Source organism: Chlamydotis macqueenii, chromosome 21 (genome assembly GCF_036417535.1).
Source record: "Chlamydotis macqueenii isolate bChlMac1 chromosome 21, bChlMac1.mat, whole genome shotgun sequence".
In the NCBI taxonomy this organism is placed as follows: Eukaryota; Metazoa; Chordata; class Aves; order Otidiformes; family Otididae; genus Chlamydotis; species Chlamydotis macqueenii.
In genome coordinates, this window is record NC_141576.1 from 5,535,931 (window position 1) to 5,553,735 (window position 17,805).

The 17,805-nt window shown below is 52.7% G+C and overlaps 1 protein-coding gene across 4 annotated transcripts in view; it reads right to left on the reverse strand.

The window, feature by feature from the left end:
* Positions 1 to 17,805, reverse strand: part of CASZ1 (castor zinc finger 1) — a 93,941-nt gene that overhangs the window by 41,034 nt on the left and 35,102 nt on the right. For all 4 annotated transcript variants that reach the window (XM_086764598.1, XM_086764600.1, XM_086764597.1 and 1 more), the window contains 2 exons: positions 10,293 to 10,862; positions 2,244 to 3,084 (listed from right to left, as the gene is read on the reverse strand). In XM_086764598.1, the coding sequence (XP_086620724.1) occupies positions 2,244 to 3,084; positions 10,293 to 10,862 (1,411 nt within the window). The remainder of the gene's footprint in view (positions 1 to 2,243; positions 3,085 to 10,292; positions 10,863 to 17,805) is intronic.

Genomic DNA, 17,805 nt, shown 5'->3' on the forward strand with positions numbered 1-17,805 from the left:
GGACTCAGTTCAGTTTGTTGGCAACACTGAGAAGACCAACCATGAAAACCTGGTTTTCCACAGAAAAAAACCTAATTACGCACAGACAAACTGCACCCAACTGTAACCCTGAGTTACTTAACACCATTAGGAAGCAGACAAAGATTACATCCTCAGTGAGTTCAGCAGGAGGAAAAGAGATACAGGGGCAGGCTCCAGCCTACCTAAGAGACAGTGGCATACCAACACAGTCCCAGACAGGCTGCACAAGGTCTCCCTTCTGAGTTTTGCCCCCACCCAACCTTCACTCCTACTCAGGACAGCTCTGTAGCATGGTTTAAACAAGGACACTTTCTCACAGAGTTGACTTGAAGTAGGTAGATCAGTTCAGGGCAGGTTAATAGCATTAGACGTTTGAGAGTTTAGACCCACGGCTAGGGTATATGCGCATATGTGTGAGAGTAAGGGGTAATTCCTGCCAGGTTATCTGGTCCCAGTGGGGACTGTGAATGGAAAGCCAGATCCCAGATACCACAGTCAGCACTTCCTCCACCAGCACAATTAATGGCCTGCTTTCTTTTATCATGAAAGCCTGTATCTCATAAACAGCCTGAAGGAGAAGAGACCAGAGCCCCTTCTGTACTCCCAGATCAAGACACTGGGAACTGCCAGGTTGAAGGCCCGGGGCACTTCCATTCCTGTTGCAGTCCCATCACGATGCCCGAGTCGAGGAAGTCCCATGGCTAGAGGAGGGATCACCATGTTGCTGCAAACTCACATCTGCAAGTGGCAGGAAGTGAATAAGAGAAAGGAAATCAAACTGGGAGCCCAGTGCAACACCAAAGCAGGTGACAGGAGGCTCACAGCCCCCCAAGCACGGCTCTAGGATGGCCACTGAACTCCAGGCAGCTGAGCGCTCTGCAGACTCTTCAGGCAGAGTCCCTGGCCATCACAACAAGGCACTGTGCCTACAGGAATATTTACAGCACAGTGCTTTTTACTAACAGGAGTCCCCACCTGCTGTCTGGAGCACACACAGGGTCATCCTGAGCAGGGACCAGATGCAAATGTTAATAATCCTCTGCCCCTTCCTATACACCTTAACTGCAGAGCTCCCAAACGTGTCTGCAGGCAGTTGGGAAATGACTATTTCACACGGAAGACCGGGATCGTTCGCTCTGCCTTCCAGGTGCAGAAACGTGGAGGATGCAGACTTTCCTGGGACTGCAACAAGCATTCGAGCGAGGATTCAGCCCAAGGCCTCCTAGGTCCAAATATTAAACATAAAACAGCCTTCCTGCTTACCAGAGGGCGAAGTAGTAGGGTGCATGTGATGGCATTTGACACAGAAGTGCAGGCCAGAGGTCCTAGACTTACTACAAACGGCCCCACAGGACTCACAGCTCACAACAGCCCCAGGTCCACAACGAGAAACAAGTAAATCCAAACCATGACAAGAAAGCAGAGAAGTCCCTCCCTTCCTCCCCGTTTGCAGCTTCACATACACATGTAGCTTTTCTGCAGCTACCACCTCTGGAAGCCACATTAAAAACTAATCCAAGTTTGGCAAGGCCTTCAGATATCTCCATTCAGTCATTGGCATCACTGCAGAGATTGCCAGGCGTATGTGTAGGAGGGTATTAGTGGTAATTGGGCTAATGAGTTTGCCCAGTCTGAGGGGTAATTGAATCACCTCTATTTGTGTAAGGAACAGGCAAATTGAGAAGACACAGGCCTGGCCCCACAGAAGTATGTATATGCCTAACTCCTATGAAAATTGATGGGAATTAGGCACCAAAATGTCTTCTGAGCTCTGGGACAAACAAAAAGCTCCATCTCACTAACACTAAAGTCAGCAGACTTTTGCCATCGAGTTAAATGGAAGCAACAGTCAGGTTCTCCTGCAGACACAGCTGGATGCCTGAGGAACCAGAAGAAGGAGAAAGTAAAATAGTTAAAACCTTGACGTTAGAGTGCTGACTGCACCACGTCCCCTCATCTTTTGTTTTAACCTACAAACTCAGGGGCTAGTGGGCTCTAGAGTCATGGCTGTGACCGCTGATGACAAGCCACATCTTAGTGCAAATAAGACAAATAGAGATGTAAGGTGCAACAGAGGAGCAAGCACTCCAACAGAGAGCAAAACGACCATCACATGAACAGTGGAGTATTTATCATCACACGAACTGGAATTTCACACCGATCCACACCCAGGTATGATCCTCCAACTAATACAAAGATAAAAAAAGTGGGAGGACACTTACTTTACTGTAGAGACTGTTCCAGTTGTGATGGAGTCTGTCTTGGAGAAAGTTGATTTCAGGTACTCAGGAGTGTTGAATGGCAATGAGACGGACTGCTCTGGCCCAGCCACAGGAGTGCTGCCGGGGGTACTGGCGAGGGGAGCAGGGGCCAGGCTGGGTGTTGGAGCTTTTACTGGAGTGAGCTTCTGAATGTTCCTCACATCATACTTGGAAGGCCGGCCTACCTTGCCTGTCTTGAAAGCGATGGCTCCTCCCATATCTGGGCTTCCTTCTCCAGGCTTGAAAAGGTGCAAGTATTTGACGTTCTCTAGGTCATACTTGGAGGCCTTCTTGTAAGTGTTGCCATTTTGTGGCCTGATGCTCTCACCTGTCTTCAGCTTCTGAATGAAGAAGTCGTATTTGGAGGCCCGTGACATCAGGCCCTGCATCTGGGAACTGCTGGGAGAGGGCAGCGGCAGGATGGTGGCTTTGGTCTCCGTCAGCATGGAGGCGTCTGGACCTGGCACCCGAATGGGCTGTGCCAGCACTGAGGAAGTTTCTTTGCCCATCTTGGAGCCCAACTCCTCAGATTTGGCCAAGTGCATGGGCCAAGAGAGCTGCTCTCCAGCTTTCAGTTTGCGGATGTACTCCTCATACTTGGAGAAGCGGGCTCGTTTGCTCATGGCATCTTCGCCAGGGAGAGAGGCAGCAGATGCAGTGGCCTCTGAGGTAGCAGCGTTCAGCTTGTCAAAGCTGATCTTGCGGGCCAGCTCATCCCGCATGTTCTGATCATCGTAGCCGAACATGCCCAGGAACTCATTCATGGTGGTGGCGGCATAATCTCGCAGCGATGAAGCTTCCCCTACAGAGAACCAAAGCGAAAGAGTCACGCAAGGCGTTGATTTTTCTTCTTCTCCCACACTGGCGCTAGCAGGAGGGAGGGGGAGGAAGGGGAGAGGGGAACATGATCTACTGACGTTTGGCTCACTTGTTAGGTTTTACGACTCTTAAATTAATTTGTTTTAAAAAAAAAAAGTAATTAATACTGGGGTAAAATAAAAAGAGTTCATCAATGCCAGGAAAATCAATTTCCTAAATGTTCTAGCCGATGGCTTTTCAGTACATTAAACAAAGTTTCATAAATGTCTCTGCACTCTTGCCTTGGCCTAATATGAAGAAAAAGTAATTTTACTGGAAGTGAGACCAACGCCAATATGCCAAGGTTTGTACAGTTCTGCCCTTGTGCCTGTCTGTATACGGAAGCAGGTGCGCAGAGGATAGATGGCGGCGTGTCCGCGTGTGTGAGAGGGGGTAGAAACGCGTGAGATACGCCACGTGTGGTGGTGAACAGCGGGGCTGAGAGCGGGCAGGACAGCACGGTGGGAAACGGACGCAGGAGAGAGGGCAAGACAATGTACGGGGTGAAGCAGGAGGAGGGCAAATGGAAAAGTGCAGAGGAGGGAAGGAAAGCAGCGGAGGTGGAGATGAATTAAGGTCAGGGAAGAGCAGCAAAGGCTGTATGCATGAGAAGCCTGGCAGTGAGGCGTACTGGGGGAAGGAGTGGAGAAGGCAAGACAAAGGATAGTTCCCCATAGCTGTTGCAGTCCTGCCCTTCCCTGTCAATTTTGTACGGGTTCTTTTCACCCAACTCCTCTATTCTTTCTCAGTCCCAATGACTGGAGAGCTGCTGCTCTCCACGTGAAAAGGGGCCACAGTTCAGCAAAGGCTGTAGAAACCTACAGGCAGCCTCCTGAGCAGTCAGGAACACCTTCCAGTAAGACCAGGAAAGGGAAAAGCCCACTCTGGTGCAAAATGGGTAAGGAACAGCCTTCTCTCCATCGTGACTTGGACTGAGGACAGAAAGAGCTGTAGTCCTGATGTGGGCTCCAGAGAGCGGGAGAAAGCTTGTTCTCTGGAGCGTGGGTTGGGGAAGGGGCAAGAAGGCCTTAGTCTACCTAAGCGTGATCACAAGGAGGAAGAACGAGCAAAAGCTGCCCTTCTTTGGGTCTCTGCCTCCCTTCCTCCCTCCCCTGCTCCCTCGGCAGTTTCACAGGCCACCAGGAGGGGAAGAACACACATCTGGAGGTCACCCAACATCAGTGTAAAGGAGGAAATAAAGATCACTCTGACGTGCCAGCTTGGACTCATTTAGGCTTCAGTCTGACAGGACGCTCCTCCTCTGCCTCTTGCTTTCTCCTGCAGCGTAAAGATTTACTGTGTGCAGGAGTCCTTCAAACCTCCCTCGTCATCTTTTCCAATCACTCGCTCTAGCTCTCACGGGCAAACACACTCGTTCACGGGGAGCCAGCACAGGCAGGTACGCGGGCAGCAGCTCGGACGTTGCGTGCACTGGGTCCAGCTCAAACCAAACCAACAGTGCCTTGAAACACCGTACAGACGAGGGGATCTGACAGCCAGTGATGGATGCACATACACGAGAGCATTCCCGTGCACAAAAGGCCCAGCCAACAAGCAAAGTCAAAGTTCTACAGCCATTAGCTTTCACAAACTAGTTTCCACAGGATGACACAGCGGAAGAGACTGCCTGCAACAGGCACTGCAAGGTGCAGGACAGATTCCTGTTTCAATATTGCCCGGTGTAGCTGTGTTCACATAGCAGAAATGCTGCTGCACTAGTTGCCTGTGTACGTGGCGCGTGAGAAAGGCAACGCAAAGAACATGCCTGAAGCCTGCAAGCAGCAGGACAAGGACACACCTGCTGAGTGCTGGCCTCTGGTTTAGCCTAAAATGACCTCCCAGTTCTGAGCGCTTCAGCCCAGCATCCTGTGTGGGATTTTGGGATGCCTGACTTCAGAATAAACACCTTGTTAGTTACAGAACAGGTAGCAATGCCCCTGCAGTGTCTGGCTCAGGTTGTAGCTTTTCGTCCTTGCACAATCTCATGGGTCAGTATCAATCTTAAAGGATGTTCAGTGCAGAATCATGCCCTGCAGTGTCCAATAACAAGACTTGCCAGAAGGAAACCACAAGGAAAGGCTGTATTACTCCATCTTCAGAGGCAGGATCATTTCATCTGTGCTTCCCCACTTGGCCCTCTCCTGTACCCCCTTCAACACCCTATCAAAGCCATCAGCTTTATCTTTCACACACAGATATATTAAATAATTCTGTCTTGCTTTAAAGTAGTTCTCCTTTTTACCTCTTTTTCTCCACCTCCATTTCAGTGTAACCCTGTGACCCAAGAAAAGTGATTCAACCCATGAAATCCCTACCGGGTCTAACACGTCCCTGTTTTCTGTTAAATCTGCTCTCCCTATTCGCTTTTCCTCTCTTTTTGGATCTGTAAAACAATCCCCAAGCCTCCTTCACAGTGCCCTGACTTCCAAGCACTGCACAGAAGAACTCCAGCCAGCCTGTGCCAAAATGCAAGGGGAGAAAGAATACCACAGAGAGGATGTGATAGGAAATTAAATTATTAAGTGTGATTTTTACTAGCTTTAACAGCTGCCCTGAAAGCCACCCAACCCCTTTCCTTCTTTATCCTAACCTGCAGCACACACAAAAAAGACAGAGACCTTCTTTTTCAATCCCATATCTCAAATCAGTTTTACAAATCCCTGAACCAGCTCGGTTCAGGCCGCACAGACATTACAAACCCAGAGAGGAGATTCAAGAAAACCTAGTACTTTCTTTTAAAATTGGAGAAAATGAAATGTTGTAGGAGATCAGCTCCTTTTTAAACTTCTATCATCTGCACACGTGGTCTTGGAAAGCATCTTTGGTACCCATGTGGCTAGATCTCAGTTGGTGCAAACAACTACATGTAAAACCCAAGACCATAGGAAAGGGGGATTTTTCAAACCTTCTTCTGAGCTTTGCAAAGTCTGAGCTTGAGCTCAGGTTTCACTACCCTGGATTTAATCCCATCATCCCCCAAACCACCTTGCATTCTGCTTTCCTTGGTTCAAATTTGGTTCCAAATGATTGCAATACCCTCCTTGACGAACAGTTTTGCCAGCGCTGCTCAGTCTTCCCTCATCCACATTCGAGACGAAACCCTGGCCAGTTCCCACTCCTCACTGCCTAGTAAGCACACCTTCACTCATCCCAGCATGAGCCCACCACCACATTCCCAAAGCCAAGAGAACCTTCACTTCTTTGCACAGGCACCTAACAGAAAGCTAGAGGCACCTTACAGAAGGGAGCTGTCTCGCCACAAAGATGGTACGAGAGTCAACTCATTTCACATACACCAACTCATTTCACATAAACCTTCAACCAACAGCAAAGAGGTAATTATTACTTCCTACTCAACAGAAAACCCTCCTCATACCCACATGCAAATAAAATGGAAGCAGGACAGTGGCTGGGAAACAAATCGCTGTGAAAAGTGCACAGGAAGCATTGTCCCTGGTCTTCTTCCCCCTCCCCTGCACCGCATTTTTCTCTCCTTTTCTATGTGATAATAAAAGGGCTCCTCTCCCCTTGCCGCTGTTCTCCATTTGTGGGCATTGCCAAAGAGCAGAGATCTGTGCGTCTCAGAGCAGCTATCGTATCACAAAGGATCCGAAGCTAGCAAAAAAGGGGCTAAAAATAGCCTGCAGCAGCACACTATATATGGAAGGAAAAGCAAAACAGCCCAAATGGAGTGCAAGGTCTGGATACTGGGGGATGGGACATCCCAGCCAGGGCTCTGTCCTTGATTCTGCTTGGGAGGGAAAACGTGAGACTTGGGGGCTTGAGGATAATGAGCAAGAAATTGGCACTCATCACGCGTGTTCTCCTAAGCGGAGTCTCCCCAGGAAATTATGAAGAGAAAACCCCCCTTTGTTGAAAACTGGGCCAATATTCCCTTTCTAAGAGACTCAGCCAACAGGCTTCGAAAAGAAAGGAGAACTTTGAAAGCTCATACAGGGGAAGGCTCCTGGTGAGTACTTCAGCCTGCTATGTCAGTAACAGGCAGGGTAAGGAACACGGGACTGCATAGGAAAATCTCCCTGGGTATGTGTGCGTCAGTGAGAGATTGCGGAAAGGGTTCTCTGTCAGGGACCGTACTGGGAAATCTAAATGCTATATATAAATGTGTGTAGCGAAGTACGGGTCAGTCAGTGTGCAAGAGAGCGTGCGTGGATGAATGAAGAAATGTATCTGCATGTCCAGATCAGCTTCTGACATCCGTCTCCTGACAGACCCCTGAACACGTTTCCTAGCTGTATCAGAGAGGGGGGCACATGGGGCAAGACTGAGCACCAACTTCTTAGTCCCCTGTTTCCAAGGGGTGCCTCAGAAGAAGAAACAGGGATGCCGTACATGCACATTCCCCATCTTGTTTCAAAGCATGAGGACTGAACAGCATGGACCAAGCCTCTGCAAACTCCTGCCTGATGCACAAGGCTCACTGTCTGACCCTGGAAAGAGACAAAAGTGGGATCAGACTACAGCAGGTGCTAGTGGAGGACACGAGCAGTAGCTGAAGTCCCATACAGCAGGCTGTGTGTGTACACACTAGGACTCCAGCAAGCAGGAACCCTCCTCAGCCCCATCTAATTAGGATCACTTTCCCCACTGATCAAGAAAACCCAGCCAGATGTAGTATCTGGTTTTCTGCGTGGCTCCTGCTTTTTACCCAAGTTTCTGGCTGATCAAAGAAGTATGGGCTCAATTTTAAATGCTGCTGAGCACTGTCAGCTCTGTACCCTCTATGTCCTCAGAGGGAGCAACGGGTGCTAAGAATCTCCAAAACCAGGTTCCTGCAATGACTCCCCTGAAGCCGCATTGACCAGGAGGGTAGAGCTATACTCTTCTCCTTTGATCTGACTGCCTCCTGCTACCCCTCAACTCACAGGAAAATAAACCCCTCCTTTTCGGTACAGGCAGTTCCAGATCTCACTGGAATAAACTTAAATTGCACCCAGAAACACCAGGTCTGAGAGGACTCAGTGATGGAACAGCTTAAAATCCATTTTCTGGAACACTGACAGGAAAAGGCAGACGAGGAAAAGAACTTTGTCCTTTCCAAAGCAAGCGATGTTTCAGTTTGTGCTTTCCAAGGAAACATTGCAAGCGACATTTCCAACAGTGATCTTGAAACAAATGCTCAAGACCTGGCAGCACGTCTGTTTGCAAGTCAAATCCCATGCGGCTGTATATGTAAACTGGACCCCGCATGTGCCATTACCTGCTTTAAACATAAATGAGTCCCCAGCCCCCCATGAACGCTTATATATTTTTGCATAATCCTTTGACAATACAGCCCTACAAAGGCATTTTACTGGGAACTCCTACCCCAATGAGAAACCTCATTTTTCCCAGTTGGGTAACATATTTTTTACATTTAAGTTCCCCTCTTTCTAGTTTTCGTAGCAAATAAAAGCTGCAAATGGAGTGGGGGGAGGATTAAAACAAACTAAAAACGGAGTCCAGGCACAATCACCTTGTGTCTGGGAACGACAAGGGCTTTCCTATCAAAGGAAACTGAAGGTCACACTTTTCCTCATTGATCTTGCAATGTTTGTTAATTACTCTGTCACTGATGTGGCGAAGGATAATTAAACAGCTCTGTTTATATCTTATATGCATAATTATGTGCGCTGCCACTGAACTCGTGAAGACTAGAGAATGTGCCTCTCCAGAAGGGGAACGGACAGACGGAGATGAGTTTCAGCTGCCTTATTAACAGGAGGAGGAAAACATGCGCGCACACAAAAGGAGGAAAGTTTGACGGATTCACAAAGTGCTGAGATCAGGGGAGGGGTGCGTGCAGGTGGAGCAGATTAGGGGGAGATCTTTCAATTACAGAGCCAACCCAGCTGGGTGACAAATCGGGGGAGGGAGCTGCTCTGCCCTAATGGAGAGAATTCAATTTACCCTAAGCTTTTACCGAGGCTCAGCACTCATACATCTCCCAAAATCAATCTGGGGGGACCCTGGGTATCAGCAAGGGAGAAGGAAATTCAGCTGGGGCTTCCCCCCAACATCTCTTGCTGAATTCAGCTTTTGAATGAACCACAAAAATAAAGTAGATGCTATCTGAAAAATAAGAAACGCACACACAGCCTGGGAGAAAACACCTTGCAACCGCACACAAGCCAGCATCCTGGACTGAAGCAGGGGCGATAGACAGGTTTGGAACCGGCAGCTTCACTGGCCTGAGCCCAAACCGCGGGTGTCCCGCAGCGCTGGAGGAGGGCCTCCCACGCCTGCCTCGTGAAGGAGGCTATAACGTGGCAAAACGCAGCCCCTCCGGCCGGGATGAAGGAATGTGTAGCAGCAAAAAGGGAACACAATGTTGGACGGCGCTGTTATAGGCTCTTACTCAACACCCAGAAAGGGGCACCTGTGCTGGCAGGCCAGCCAGGGATGGCTGATAAAGACAGGCCGTGCTAGACAGCGGCTGGCTCCCATCTCACTGCCGGTCCCGAAGCGGCGAGCCCCCAAGCAGCAGCAGAGGGCGGGGGTCCCGCCCGGGACGGGCGGCCACCCTGGGCACGCCCTGACCCAGCTCGGCCTCCCCTCCCCGCCCATTCCCCCGGGGAAAGCCGCTGCCTTCCCGCTTGCCTCCCGCCGCGGCGGCCGCTCCTTCCAGAATGTTCCCGTGGGCCCGCCATTGGGCGGGGCGGGGCCGGCTCCCGTGGTCAGCTCTGATCGGTGGGCACGGGTATGTTTGCACAACCCTGCACTGTGCTGCCCAGCGCGGCCGGCCTGCGATGTGGATAAACCCACCTGGCTTTTTTTTTCCCTCCCCATGTGGAAATACATAACCAGGGAGCCAGTACTCCCCACAGCTATCTCCATCTGAATGGTGTGATCGGGTCTGTGGGGGGACACCCACTCTACCAAGGGCTCTGTGGCCTGGGAAGAGCCACCCGGCCACGTCCACCCCAGCAAACTCCCTCTGGGGAAGGGGAGGCTGAAGCACAGGCAAGCTCAGCTCGGTCCCAAGAGCAAAATGCCAGGGCTGTGTAAGGGGCCTGGGGCCTTCACCCTCCTCCCTGGCTGCCAGACGCTGACAGTATTTGGCATCGACACACAACAGCTTCATCCATCCGACAAAAAACACGATCCCATGAAGCTGCCCCGCACAGAGAGGGGAGGGGGCAGAGGGCTTACCTGAGGCGGTTCCTGCCCCCAGCTTGGAGCCTGTCTCGCCACTGGAGGACCGGTAGGCATCATCCTTCGAGGCTGGCCCATCTGAATCCCTGTCATCCAAGAAGTTGCCATCCTGCGAGCCCCTCAGCGCGTCCGCCTCGTCCCCGTTATCTTCCTCATCACTGCAGCCCTTGGGCTGCACCATGTAAACCCCTTCGGGGGGCACCTCCGCGCTCTCCGCACCTTTACATTCCTTGCCCTCTGCTCGCCCCAGCAAGGGCTCCTCGTTGTATTCCCCGTTCACCCACTTCTCAATCACCTCCCTCCTTTTGTCCTCCTCAATCTTCTGCACGCGGCTGAGTCCATCTGAAAACTCCGTCCCCAGCTCCTTGGTCCCAGGCTGAGGCAGGTCCTTGTTGCTGCTCTCCCGCTGCGGCCCCTTGTCCGCTCGTCCCTGTTCGGCTCCCCCGTGGTCGAAGACGACCTGGCGGCTCAGCTTGGCACAGATTGCATTTAGCTTCAGGCCGCCTTTGCGCTTGGCAGCCATTGTGGGTTTTCCTGAGGTTGCGTCAGTGCATATAGTTCTTTCAGCTGGAAGGAGAGAGGGGAAAGAAGCAAGGAAGGGCATTAGTGGGATCAGACAACTCGAACCCAAACAACAAATGGCTGGTCCCAACCCAACAGGCCTTCAGGCATGGCCAGTGTCATCTCCTGAAAGGTAGGACTGCCATCTGTTTCCTAAGCCCTGAGTGGAAGCCCAGCCAGGAGAGTCCGGTGAGAGGCACGCTCTGAACCTGCTGGTACCAAAGGATGCCACTGGCCTCAAGAAAGAGGCACGTATTTATGCTGGGACTGAACTGGGCAGAAAAAGGCCCCAAACGTCTCAGGCAGGTGAACGTGGTATGGACCAGGCTTTGCTCCCGGCTCAAGCAGGATATGAAGTCTGGTAAAAGCCTGACTTGCTCTGTCCTTCAGACTGCAGCACCTCCTGCTTTTAGGTCCCCAGCTCCATCCCAGATGTGTCAGCTGCCAAAACCACACCAGCCAGTGACTGCACCCAAGCACCTGCAGCAGGGAGAACAGCTTCCCAAGCCTAATCCACTTAATGGGGTTTATGCATAGTTTCAGAGAAGAGAACCAGTACGGACCAGAAAGAACCAGTACGGAGGACAGGAGCCCTGGGAAGCGCGTGCTCTGGAGCACCATACTGGTGTGTGGCAGTCATATGGGAGAAAATCGCCTTGGGCTGGTATCGGTTTATCAGGCCCTTTTGCCTGCTCGCTCGCTCGCTCTCGCACACACAGGAAATTCTGCTCTCACACTTCCCAGCACAATCAGCTAATTAGTGTTGGTTTGTTATTTTAATGTAGTTTATTCATATGTGACAGCTAGTAAAGGAGGGGTAAGAGAAAGTGGGGGGAGAAAGGAAGAAGGTAAGGTCTTAACTTCAAGGTCACAGAGAATCTTGAACTAAATGGTCCCTATCACAGAGTCACTTGCATAATTATTGCACCAACAATTAACAAGACTCAATCACAAATAAAAGCAAAAAACTGATTCTAAAGCAGCTGCGTTGTCTCATTTCCCTCTTTATTTTTGATACCTCTGAGTGACACCCAGACTAAGAAGGGTTAAAGGTCCCAAGGAAGGAAACCTGCACACAGCCTGGCTCTTCCCAGAGCCCGCTCTGTGTCCCAGGGCTCAGGAAGAGCGCCCGGTAAAACGCCTGCCGGACACACGCCATCACTGGAGCTACTGTGTGGACATTGCTGGACGTCCCTCCAAAACGTGCTCTTGGACTCTGCGTCGTGCTGAAAGAAGAGCCCATCACACCGAGAGCGAACAGAAACCGTCTCCAGGCCTCGAACGGTGAGAAGGGGTTCCTCCATGGCAGCTCAGCCCACACCTCCCTGTCACCAGCACAGAGGTGCTGCTCCACAGAAGCAGAGTGAGATTAATCAGACCCCCTACGACGCATCCAGAAGCCACCGTGACAGCCCCTAATCCCATAACATGACAGCCCAATACAAACAGACTGAAACTTTAGACCTGCTGTCCAAGAGCCAGAGAGTGGCTGCTTAGCGTAAACTCCTGACAGCTTCAGACACACTTCCCTGTCAAGGACTGCAAGAAAAATAACACCCCAAGAAATATATCAGCCCCCCACACAAAGAGAGGCAAAATGTACTCCTCTCTTTTCCAACGACACACCCCCCCGGCACTAACACCTACGTGCAATCATGCTTTCACGAAGGGAAAGCACACGTCGCCCTGAAAAACACACCTCCCCGTCTAGAAATTATAGCTGTTCCAGAGCTGTGTGCATGCGCCGGCACGCTCCATAAACGCAGTCATACACGTACGGGTTAAAAAGCCCCATCTCCCCAAAATACATCCCCGTACGTTTCCCCACGCGCTTCCCTTTCACACATTCCCCCGACGCGCGCGCAGTCCTCACGCGTACTGATGGGCACAGGCAGACGCCCAGGAAGCTGCAAAAGTCTCTGTGCGCTGGCACCTTCCCTCCCCATCACATTCCCACTCTATTTAGGGCGGAAAGTGAAGGCCGATCGTACGCGCAACTGGTACCACAGAGGGAATCTCAGGAGGCTGCCGTGAGCTCCAACTGGAGCTGGGCCAGGACACCTATGGCTCACGCCTGTACGCTTGGGCGAAGGGCCAGCGGAGCCTCCGCGGCTGCAGGTGGTTCGGATGGTGCCTCCCGTGCCGTGCGGCGCCTGCCCAGGGCTGGGGCACTGGGTCAGCACTGAATCACCAGCGCCGCTCTCCCCAGCGCTGCCCGGTGATTCCCCGTTCACGTTCTCACGATACCCGGCCCCGCTTAACTGGTGAGATCAGCACGGCTCGCAGCTGGAGATAACTGGGAGGCAGACACGCGGCAGCCCGAATCCCCGCTGCCCTCCCCCTTTCTGCAACGAGCACAGGTCCCATTATTCTGGTCTGGAGGTGAGCAGCCAAGTGCGTGCACCAGCCGGCAAATGAATACATAAATATTTATTCAAAGGAAGAGAGGAACAGACGTTCCCGAGGCTGCACTTGCTGCGTATGCAGCAACCCCAAGGAGCCTGCAACTTGTCTTCCATTCCCGTTTCTGCCTCTTTCCACCTCACACACCCTGGCTTTGCCCCTCTGCCCCCCAGCTTCTGCCCTTCCCCTCTGCATCTTCCCTGTCCTTGTGTTTGGGATGTTTTTTTTGAGGACAGCAATTCTGCTCTTTAACATTTTGAGAATCTTTTCCTAAAGTTTAAGTTGAAAATAAAGCCAGTTCTGAAAATGTACCTTTTCCTGCTCTATAAAACTAACCCTCCAAGAGACCTTCCTGAGATGGGATTTGCTCTGCCGTACCAGGGCTCTCAGGTATCGCCGTCCCACTCATGCACATACGGCTGCAGGAAGAACTCCCAACTTCTGCCAACCTTGCAACCAGCTCTCCGCAAGCCTGGACACATCATTTTATCTTTCCATTGCCTCACTCCTAGTCTATGGAACAGGAGAGACTTTACCTCTATCAACATTTCTGTTCCCCTTTTAGCCTCTCGATTTGCAAAGCAGAAGGGAAACCCTTCTTACAAAGAACCGCTGAAGATGGCCATCAGGCCAGAGCGGACCACAGCATCTGAGTTTCCTTCACTTGGGCAGAGGGAGAGGAATCGAGCTGTGGACCCTCGTATCTGCTCAAGGCCAGCACTGTCAGGCAGGGAGGGACCCCCGAAGCCGTCAGCGGCTCCCTCCCCCCCAGGCTGAGCTCCCCACCCCAAATCACCCTGCATCTCCATCACACTGTTTAAAGATTCCAGGCTAAGTAAACATCCCCCTTCATTTTCTTCGTCTAAATAGAAATGTTTTGATTTCGCATCAATCTGAGGAAGCCGTTTATAACCCGAGCCTGTCACACGGACTTTTCATCTCTGCCCAGGACAAACTCTCCCACATGCTCTATTTACACTGAGCGCTTCCTCTGAAAACAATGCCACCGGGAGTTTGCTCCGCTTGCCCCCTCCCCACACCCTGCGAGGAGACACCGGCTCCCTCCGCTCCGCACCCAGCCCGGTGGCATCTTGCGAGCAAACCTCCCTTTGGGGAAAAGGTACGGGCTTGCCACAACCAGGCCCGGCGAGGACGAGGAGAAAACTCCCCTCACCGTTTTGCTGCCTTGTCACCCCTTGAATTTGCTGCCAACAAGCCCAGGTCGCTGCCCCCACCACCCCTCTTTCCCTGGGTCCCCACCCGTGTGCCGCCCCTTTGGCAGTCCCCAAAGCAGCGCCTTTTCACCCATGAACTCCACATTGGGGTGCTGCCAAGGTGGGCACGGCTTAGCTCTGCCTCCCCCACGGAAGAAGAGGGGCTTGCGGGGGGCACAGCATGTGCGGAATGAAGGGGTTCGCAGCATGGACAGAAATACGGCATCGTCTGGCTTTGGCTTGGGGTCAGCGAAGGAAAACGCACGCCCGTAGAGGGAGAAAGGGTCCTGGCTGTGAAAAAGGAGCGTGTGGGAGCTGGAGGAACCAGCTGGCATGGGTGGAGGTGAAGGGGCCCTGGCTGCACGGCAGAAGCTTAACGGCGTGGGAAGAGCTGGGGGTGCAGGAGGGACCCCCACCGAATGGGGCAGGGGCTGAGGAGGGGCAGGAGGGCCCATGCTGTGGGGAGAGGGGTTCTGGCTGGGGAGGGACGGCGCGCTGTCACTTCAGAGGGCCGGGAACATCGAACAGATGGAGCTTTCATATTCCTATTGAAGAGTTTTAAGCCCAGCTGAGCAGCTCCGTTCAAGAGGGAGGTCCCAGTGCCAGCTTTCCAGGAGCTGCAAGCTCTCATTCGATTAATTATTAACAGCATTATTTGGGGCGGGGAGGGGGAGGGTAGGAGGACCGACATGCTGCACAGTCCTTTTCTTTTTTAACCACTGTGGTGCAAGCTTGACTGGAGTGACTCCAGTCCGCCCAGTAGTCCCAAGCAGGGCGGGCAGCACAGCTTGCTGGGGTGGAGGGGTGAGGATGCTGCTTGCCAGAGCCTCTTCACACTTGGGCTGCCGTCCCTAAGACGGAGCCAAACCTTCACAGCACAGGGCCGCTGGGGCACTGGGAATGCGTTTCCCCGGAGCAGCGCCCTGGCAGTGCCCAGCCACACGCCGGGAGGAGGCAGGGAAGGCAGCCAAAGGCTCAGCCCCTTCCAGCAAACATCTCCCCTCCAGCACGACGACTCGTGCATTATCCCAGGCAGGGCCAGGGCTACGGCAGGAACAGCCCAGGCATGGCCCACAATGTGTGAGAGTGGATTTAGTGTGTATATTTTCCCCTCTTCAGTTTATCAATAAAACATTTTATTGCTTTTAGCCCAGGAAATGACCTTGGATTAGTGGATGCTGTCTCTTCTGGCTGACCTTGGGGAGTTCACAAAGGCTCTTTAACAACCTCCTCTGCCCTGCAAGCATGGATCCCGCCTGCGCGTGTCTGCGCGGAGCTGGGGAAAGCCCTCAGTGCCAAACTCAGACCCGACAGGCTCCAGCTCAGCACTGGGCAGGGAGGAGAAGGAGAATCAAAGACGTGGGAGGAGAAACAAAGTGAGCAGCCAGGGCGTCCTTACCAAAGCGCTGCCAGCGACGCTCCCTGCTTTCCCATCGCCGTCAGGGCTCTCCCTGCACACCCCATCCGTAAACCATGGAGGAAAGCTGGGGACTCTGCGCTGGTCCCCGTGGCCGGTGCTTGTCAGCATGCCGTCTGCCCGCATTCAGCACTGCTTGACCTTCTCCTGCCTGCCACGCTGCCATCTCCAGCTACACAGGAGGCCACTTTTCTCCCTACTTCCAGCTCCCAGAGCCTGGTTCAACCCCTGCCTAAAGGGGCAGAGACCAGTACCAGTTCCCTTCAGCGAGCCTGTCCTGCTTCCCTTTGCTCAACCTTCTCAGCCGCAGAGTTCAGCTGTAATTTTCTGGTGACAGTGAGGGGCAGCTTAAAGAAACCAGCACTGGGCAGTGAACAACAAAAGGCATCCTGAGAGGAGGGGGAAACGACGGGGCTCTGGAGATGCTGGTGCCCTGCACTGGGGCTGCCAGCTCCTGTTTCCCACCCGGCTGCTCTGGTGCTGCTGCCGGGGTTTCTCCAGGAGAACAGCTCATGAAGACGGGGAGCCCACCCTTGCCCCAAAGAGAAAATAGCCGCATCATCTCTGAATGGTGTGGATTGTCATTGCAGAGGTGCAATTACGGAGAAAGGGAATGGGACAGGAGAAATGGAATTTTCTTTCTCCAGGGAACAGAACCGAGAAGCAGAGAGCTACCACTGAGCTCTAAGCCAGAGCAAGGTCCTCACACACGGCAGGGCAAAGCCGGGTGTTGCAGCCGACGGCACATCCCGTCAGACAATCCTCCCCGCTGCCTTGCCCCGTTAACGCAAGCCGCCCCTTCCAGCCACGTCCTCCCCCAGTGTCCCCCTGCAGTGACCCCTAGCACTGGCCACACAGGGTCCCCATCCTCTCCTGCAAACACCCCCATCTCTTCTTGTGCCGCACGCAGAGGCAACCCCTCCCGGCATCACAGCCACGTGGGCGCTGCCCCGGCACGAGAGCCCCCTCCCCAGAGTTTGCTCCCAGCCCCCCGGTGCCCCTTCTCCCTCATTGCGTCCTCCTGAAGAGCGAGCCCTAAAGTGTTAACGGCGATTGGTGAAATGGCACAGCAGATTGCTACAATAAATAATTTACTGATATTTATAAATATTCAAATCAGCAGGCTTCAGAAATTGAAAGGGGGGGGCTGAGCTGACAGGGAGGAGGGGTGTTTAGGGAGGGGAAGGGGGGCTGACATTAATTCCCAGGCTCTCCAAATTCATTTGAGAACTGTTTCTCATTTCAAACAAATATTAAATCTTTTGGTGTCAAGCCTCCAAAATAAAATATCAACTAGAAAGTCACCACCCTCTTGCTGGCCAATGCCTTGTCTGCCACGATGTCGGGCGCCCGTGGCCCTGTGCCCTCGGACAACCAGTCGCTGCGGGAACGATGGCAGCCGGCACCGGTGAGGTGCCCGTGCGAGAGCAGAAGCCACACCTGTAACACAGCCCAACACACCACCAACCATCGTCCGACACAGGAATTCCCGTTACTGCCACCTACAAGACCTTGCTTTCGTCTTCCATGGATTTTCTAAATCCCGTCGGGAAGCAAGGGCTGAACGTCGGAGCAATGAAGCTGGAGCCAGGACTCCCAACTCCACCCTGGGACACGGCCTTGCAGCAGAAACGGAGCAGGGGGTCAGAGCTCCTGACTTTCATGGCTCGCCCTGGAAGGGAATTTGTTTTTAGAGATTTAAGCCGGGGGTTAAAAACCAGGAGTGCTGGCTTCCAGCCTGGTTCCCAACCATGGTGTAGCTGTCAGTCTCCCCAGCTTTTTGTGCCTCAGTTTCCCCATACAGAGGAGGAGGAACGAGGATGACCACCAGCCCAGCGGGCTGAACCCAGCCGTCTTTACTCGGTGCTTTGAGATCTCCGTATCAGCACTCTGTCACTGTGCTGGATTGTTACTA